General features: G+C 50.6%; 1 protein-coding gene and 1 long non-coding RNA gene across 2 annotated transcripts in view; one reads left to right on the top strand and one right to left on the bottom strand.

Moving 5' to 3' along the window:
• Positions 1-304: 304 nt before the first annotated feature.
• Positions 305-5,599, bottom strand: LOC138916201 (uncharacterized). Its single transcript, XR_011423110.1, has 2 exons — positions 5,478-5,599; positions 305-699 (listed from the first exon to the last, which is right to left on the bottom strand). It is a non-coding gene; the product is annotated as an uncharacterized lncRNA (long non-coding RNA).
• Positions 5,600-6,249: 650 nt separating this feature from the next.
• FOXK2 (forkhead box K2) overlaps positions 6,250-7,618 on the top strand; it is a 78,745-nt gene continuing 77,376 nt past the window's right edge. Inside the window, exon 1 of the mRNA XM_023651658.2 lies at positions 6,250-6,746. Within this exon, the coding sequence (XP_023507426.2) occupies positions 6,337-6,746 (410 nt within the window). The 5' untranslated portion in view covers positions 6,250-6,336. The remainder of the gene's footprint in view (positions 6,747-7,618) is intronic.

Raw genomic sequence — 7,618 nt, 5'->3', positions numbered from 1 at the left:
GCACATTGAACATAACCACTAGGCCATGGGGCTGGCCCTCGCTTCCATTGATTTTAACAAGAAGTCAGCTGTCATTCTTATTGATGTTTCCCTGAATGTAATGTATCTTCTTTTTTTTTTTTTGGTCTCCTTTTAGGAATTTTTATCTTTGTTTTTCAGCAATTGGACTATGATTTGTCTCCATGTGTTCTTCTTTGAATTTGTCCTCTTTGGGGTTTGCTAAACCTTTTGGATCTGTGGATTGGTGAATTCTCACCAATTCGTAAAACTCTTATACCTCTTCTCTTTCAATATTTCTTCTCCATTTTCTTTTCCTTTCCTTTTGGGAATCCAGCTTTATGTACGTGAGACTATTCGATCTTGTCTCCAGGTTTCTAATATTCCTTTCTGTTATCCTTTTTCTTATTTTCATTTTTTCTCTCTGTGTTTTGATTCAGGCAACTTCTATTGATGTGACCTTGAGTTGAAAAGTCCTCTCTTCAGCTGTATCCAGTCTGGTGCTCAGCAAATTCAACAAGTTCTTCATTTCAGATACTTTAGTTTTTCCTCTACCCCTGGTGTGTAGCCCTTACTCCTGGGGTGTGGCCTTTCTGGAATCTCAACTAATTGCTTGGGCTGCACCAAGATCTCCTGTCTCTGCTCCAGCATCTCCCAGTCCTGCGAGGCCTCTGCAGTCTCTGTTCTGCTGTCATGTAGCACCTGCAATCAGAAGAGGTTCAAAGAATAGGGTTAGGTTGCTACAATTAAACTTCCTCTAGTTCTGTTTATTTATGTTATACATTTACGAAAAAACAGGGATATCAATTGATTCTGTACCTTGCTTCGTTCTAGTAATTCTCATCAGTGGATATATGAACTAATTGTCAAGTGGGGAAAAAGCCCCAGACATATTATTTAGAGATAGATATCCAATATAACTGAACATTTTAGTCTTAATCAAAACTTGTATATATTTAAACTGCTTTGATCAATTATGTGTTAACAATAGTCGTAATACTAATTCAATGTTTTTAACATGAATTTCAAATGTTTTTAACATGAGACTTATGTTCACAGGAAATTGCAAGATAAATATATGTATGTATATATGTATGTCTCTCTGTTTCTCTCCAGGGATAAAAAATAAGGGTCATTAATAATTACATTCAAGCATAAACATTTATTGTATTCAGAATAAAATTTGTGGGGGAATTTGAAGGGAAATGAATTTAGGAGAAAAGGATTTAATAAAACTCCTTATTGTTAACCACGAGATTGTTTATAAAACGTATGATAGTGGGTTTCAAATCACAATGGCATTCAGGGTCCATGTGATACATTTAAGAAGTGATGTCATGGCTTTATTTTATTGAGTTAATGATAGGTTACAAACTTGTAAAATTTCAGTTGTACATTATTGATTGTCAGTCGTGTTGCAGGTGCACCACTCCACCCCCTGTGCCCACCCCCCACCCCACCTCTCCCCTGGTAGCCACCAATGTGTTCTCTCTGTCTACATGTTTAAATTCCTCATATGAGTGGAGTCATACAGAGATTGCCCTTCTCTAACTGGCTTATTTCACTTAACATAATTCCCTCAAGGTCCATCCATGTTGTTGCAAATGGGACGATTTTGTTCTTTTTTACGGCTGAGTAGTATTCATTGTATATATACACCACACCTTCTTTATCCAATCATCTTTTGATGGGCACTTAGGTTGCTTCCACATCTTGACTATTGTAAATAATGCTGCAATAAACATTGGGGTGCATAGGACTTTAGGAATTGCTGACTTCAAGCTCTCTGGATAGACACCCAGTAGGGGAATAGCTGGGTCATATGGTAGTTCTATTTTTAATTTTTTGAGGAATCTCCATACTGTTTTCCATAGCGGCTGCACCAGTTTGCATTCCCACCAGCAGTGTACGAGGGTTCCTTTTTCTCCACAACCTCTCCAACATTTGTTACTATTTGTTTTAGTTATTTTTGTCATTCTAATGGGTGTAAGGTAATATCTTGGTGTAGTTTTGATTTGCATTTCCCTGATGATCAGCGATGATGAACATCTTTTCATGTGCCTATTGGCCATCTGTATATCTTGTTTGGAGAAATGTCTGTTCATGTCTCCAGACCATTTTTTGATCGGGTTGTTTGATTTTTTGTTGTTGAGTTGTGTGAATTCTTTATATATTATGGATATTAAGCCTTTGTCAGATATATGACTTGCAAATATTTTTTCCCAGTTAGTGGGTTGTTTTTTGGTTTCAATCCTGTTTTCCTTGCCTTGAAGAAGCTCTTTAGTCTGATGAAGTCCCATTTGTTTATTCTTTCTATTGTTTCCCTTCTCTGAGAAGACATGGTGTCCGAAAAAATCCTTTTAATACTGATGTCAAAGAGTTTACTGCCTACGTTTTCTTCTAGAAGCCTTATGGTTTCAGGTCTCACCTTTAGGTCTTTGATCCATTTTGAGTTTATTTTGGTGAATGGTGAGAAAGCATGGTCAATTTTCATTCTTTTACATGTGGCTTTCCAGTTTTCCCAGCACCATTTGTTGAAAAGACTTTCTTTTCTCCATTGTAGGCCCTCAGCTCCTTTGTCAAAGATAAGCTGTCCATAGATGTGTGGTTTTATTTCTGGGCTTTCAATTTTGTTCCATTGATCTGTGCACCTGGTTTTGTACCAGTACCGTGCTGTTTTGATTACTGTAGCTTTGTAGTATGTTTTGAAGTCAGGGATTGTGATGCCTCCGGCTTTGTTCTTCTTTCTCAGGATTGCTTTAGCAATTCGGGGTCATTTGTTGCTCCATATGAATTTTAGGATTCTTTGTTCTATTTCTGTAAAGAATGTCATTGGGATTCTGATTGGGATGGTGTTGAATCTGTAGACTGCTTTAGGTAGTATGGACATTTTAACTATGTTTATTCTTCCAATCCATGTGTGTGGAATGTCTTTCCATCTCTTTATGTCGTCATCCATTTCTTTCAGAAAAGCCTTGTAATTATCATTGTATAGGTCTTTCACTTCCTTAGTTAAATTCACCCCGAGATATTTTATTCTTTTAGTTGCTATTGTGAATGATATTGTGTTCTTGAGTTCTTTTTTTTTTTTCCCTTTCTCTCTCCAAGCCCCCCAGTACATAGTTGTATATTCTTCGTTGTGGGTCCTTCTAGTTGAGATATGTGGGACGCTGCCTCAGCGTGGTTTGATGAGCAGTGCCATGTCCATGCCCAAGATTCGAACCAATGAAACACTGCGCCGCCTGCAGCAGAGTGCGCGAACTTAACCACTTGGCCACGGGGCCAGCCCCTTGAGTTCTTTTTCTGTTAGTTCATTATTAGAGTATAGAAATGCTACTGATTTATGTAAATTGATTTTATATCCTGCAACTTTGCTGTAGTTGTTGATTACTTCTAAAAGTTTTCCAATGGATTCTTTGGGGTTTTCTATATGTAAGATCATGTCGTCTGCAAACAGCAAGAGTTTCACTTCTTCCCTCCCTGTTTGGATTCCTTTTATTCCTTTTTCTTGCCTGATTGCTCTGGGTCATGGCTTTATTTTAAATCAGTATTTATAATATTTGGGAAATTACACCCATTGCAACTATTTAAACATGATGGAAAACTTGGCTATTATCTTAGAGGTGGGGGCTTACAAGTTTTCACAAAATTAGTTTATTGGGTACATATGTAAAAAGCTCTGAGGACAGTGGGTCCAGCTACCTTTTCTGTAGCCTGACTCATCACAAGAGACACAAATGGACCTGTTTTCAATTTTGTCCCATATAGCAAATAGGTTGATTTCTTTTTTAAGATTTTATTTTTTTCCTTTTTCTCCCCAAAGCCCCCTGATACATAGTTGTATATTCTTCGTTGTGGGTCCTTCTAGTTGTGGCAAGTGGGACGCTGTCTCAGCGTGGTCTGATGAGCAGTGTCATGTCCGCGCCCAGGATTCGAACCAATGAAACACTGGGCTACCTGCAGCAGAGCGTGCAAACTTAACCACTTGGCCACGAGGCCCGCCCCACGTTGATTTTTTTTTAAAGTTAAATCGGATCATGTTATGCTGCTTGAAATGCCCAGTGGTTTCCCATTTCACTTAACGCGGAGCCCAGCAGGTAGCAAGCCCTGTGCAACACTCCCTAGCTGTTTTTCCTCCCCTCATTCACCGGCTCACGGCTCTGACACACCAAGCATCTCCCTGCCTCAGGGCTGTTGCCCTTGTGTGTTGCCCAGAGGTCACTGTGGCCTCCAGCGCATGTTCTTCAGGTGTCAGGTCAGACGTCTCTTCCTTTGGCCTTCCTGCCCATCTCTTGGTCCCTTCACTCCGCTTTACAGCACGTGCCGCTCTTCGGTACTAATTCACAGGTGTGCTGTGGGTCTTCCCGCCAGATCATAAGCACCACGAGGCAGGGGCCCCTTGGTCGTACTCTCAGCTGTCTTCCTGCACCCGTGTCCAGCATGTACTAGATGTTTGGCACACCTCTCCCAGATGAAAGAACTATCCTTTGTAAAGCCTGGGTCTCGGTGTGTCTCTTCCATCTCTGCCTTCGCTCCTGATGTAAAGAGCAGCGACACTGCCTACCTCGTGAGCATCTTCTGGTGCTGCTTCTCCCCTCAGTCATGACGGGGCTCGCCTGCTTGTTTCTTTCTTTTACACACGCTGATGGGACATGGTGCTTGGTTTGCTCACTGCTGTTTGTCCAGCCCCGGCCTATGCGTGGTGGACATGGATGCTTACTGGGCATTCGGAATGGATGGAAGGCCTGGTGCAACCCTGCCTCTGCTCTGGAGCCTTTTCCGACTGTCCCAGTGCTCAGTGACTGCTTCCCTTCTCAGAACTACGTGGTCCTTACTATTTCTACTTGCACACAGCCTGGCATTGCCCATCTTTTTTCAAGGTGCCTGTGTCTACATAGTAGGGACATAATGGAGAGAGATCAGTGCGATGCTACAAGCTCATCCTCTTTACATCTGCAGGCCTGAGTTCCGTGCACAGGGTGGACACTCAGTATTGATGAAAACATGTGAAAAGGAAGTGAGCCTTCCCAGGAGCCCTGTATAAATTTGGTAAGAGCTCACAGCACGTACTCCACACGCCAACCACCTCGTCACAAGGAAGCTCCCGAAAGCCAGGTAGAGTGGTGGATGTCCTGGATTGTGTGCGCTCAGCACAAGGCGAGGGCACAGAGCACCGGGACGGCACATCCCACAGTCACTCTGTCAACAGTGACTTGAAACACTGGTTGTACTTGATCACAAGCTCCTTCTTTTGATCGACTGTGTTTTGTTTTTAAATGAGAGGTTTCCCTACTTAGCATTTCCATACCTGTCCCAACACCACCTCAAAATCTCTCCAATATATAAATGAATATTTAATGAGACGATTTTGTGTCTGTCTAGGACACGCCGGCATACCCACGATTCAAAGCAGTTTAAACAGCAGGAACTTGCACTGTCAATGCAAACACATCTAGGGGAAATAAAACATGGAAACGCACGTTCAGAGGGACACACGAGTTTCCACTTCTTTAGAGTGAGTCTCCACACAGGGGCGGCCCACGTGGCTCCCGCCCGGGCCCTCCGCCGCGGCCGCCCCGCGCTCCACTCCGCCGGCGCCCGAGCCGCACGGGCGGCTCCCTCGGCGCTTCCCTAGGGTCGGCGGGCCGCGCCGGGACCCCGCCGCCTTCCCTCCTCCCGCGGCCCGCATCCCTCTCCTTCCCGCTCCCGCCCGCTCCCCGCCTCCCGGCCGCGGCCCACCACGCGCGTGCGCATCCCGGGAGGCCGCGCGCTCTCGCGATGGTCAGGCTCCGGGGCCGCCGACACCCTGGCTCGGGGTCTCCCAATGGCTTAGCTGAGCTGCAGCGCGCACAGCGTGTCGGCTGTGTGCGTGCGGGCCCGGAGACACTGACTACGCCTGGCGGGGGCAGGTCCAGCTCCGCGCGAGGCTGTGCGGGGTCCGCGGGCTCGCCCTGCCCGCCGGCCCAGCCGCCCCGCGGGGACCGAGGGCGCAGCACCCCCCACCCGCCCCGGCCGCTCGGCGGCTCCGCGGCCGGCCGCGCTCCGCCCCGGGTTTTCCTGGCCGCCGGGAGCCGCGCCTGCGTCGGGCGCCGCGGCCGGACGTGCGGCGCTGGGCCGGCGCGCCTCGCCATTGGCCGCCGCCGGTAGCCCCACTGCCGTGCGCCGCCCCCATTGGCGGGCGCCGCCGTCCGTCAGCGGCCCGGCGCCGGCTCGCGCCGCGCCGCGCGTGTCCCGCCCCTCGCCGCCGCTCGTCGCTCGCCGGCCGGCGGCCTCGCTCGGCCCTCAGCTCCGTGGCGGCGGCGGCGGCGGCGGCGGAAGGCGGCCGGGCCTCGCAGGCCCATGGCGGCGGCCGCGGCGCTCCCGGGCGCGGGCGGGCCTCCCGCGGGCGGCGGGGCCGGGGGCGGCGGGGGCGCGGGCGGCGGGTCCCCGGCGGGCGGCTGGGCCGTGGCCCGCCTCGAGGGCCGCGAGTTCGAGTACCTGATGAAGAAGCGCTCGGTGACCATCGGGCGTAACTCGTCGCAGGGCTCGGTGGACGTGAGCATGGGCCACTCGAGCTTCATCTCGCGGCGCCACCTCGAGATCTTCACGCCCCCGGGCGGCGGCCATGGCGGGGCGGCCCCCGAGCCCTCGGCGCAGCCCGGGCCCGACGCCGGCGGCGACTTCTACCTGCGCTGCCTCGGCAAGAACGGCGTGTTCGTGGACGGCGTGTTCCAGAGGCGCGGGGCGCCGCCGCTGCAGCTGCCGCGCGTGTGAGTGGGGCCGGCCGGGCGCGCGGGCGGGCGGGGGCTGCGGCCTGGCCGGGGACCCGGAACCCCGACCCGCCCCGGGACCAGGACCACGACCCCTCACCCGAACGCAGGCCCAGACCCTGGCCCGCCACCCCGACCTACCCAGACCCAGGACCCAGACCGGCGCCGACCCACGGCCCGGAGGACCGAGGCCGGGGCCCGGTGCCGGGAGTCAGACGCAGTTGGTGACCACCCCCCCGGTCGACTGCCGGGCCCCAGACCCGCCGCCCACGAACCACCGGGACCCCACCGTGATCTCTGACCCCCAGCCAGAACCCATCCCCCGGCCCGTGACTCCCAGCCTCGGTCCTGCCCGCAAGTAGGACTCAGATCGGGACCCAAACTCGGGACCCCAGCCGGACCTTGAACCGTGGCCTTGTCCATCCTTCCCACAACCAGAATCTAGGCCACGACCCCTGGCCTCATCCCTCTGACCGGACCCCGACCCATCATCCTGGCCAGATCCCAGCCCACTAACCCCAGTCTCCAGCCCTCACGTCCCTGACCCACGCCAGGATTCCTGCCCGCGACCCCCTACCCTCACCTTCCCAAAGCTGGAGGCTCGGGCGGCCGTGCACGTGGCCAGGTTTTCTGGAGTCGTCTGTGCGCTCTGGGAGTTTGCATGTATTTTTCCTAAGCGGCGTGTTGGTGGTACAGAACAGGCGCTGAAGTCTAGCCCTTGGAGCTATCCGAGACTAAAATCTGTATCTTCTTGACTGGTGATGGAGTGTCTCTTATTTCCTTTTTGTTCTATACGTTTTCAATAATGAGTTATTTCAAGAGTGCATTTTTTAAGCTACAAGGACTTCTTTTCCCCCGTTGTATTTTTGGTA

Source organism: Equus caballus, chromosome 11, assembly GCF_041296265.1.
Source record: "Equus caballus isolate H_3958 breed thoroughbred chromosome 11, TB-T2T, whole genome shotgun sequence".
Lineage (NCBI taxonomy): Eukaryota > Metazoa > Chordata > Mammalia > Perissodactyla > Equidae > Equus > Equus caballus.
Note: the sequence above shows the minus strand (reverse complement) of the source record. Positions and strands in the feature narration are given on the sequence as shown.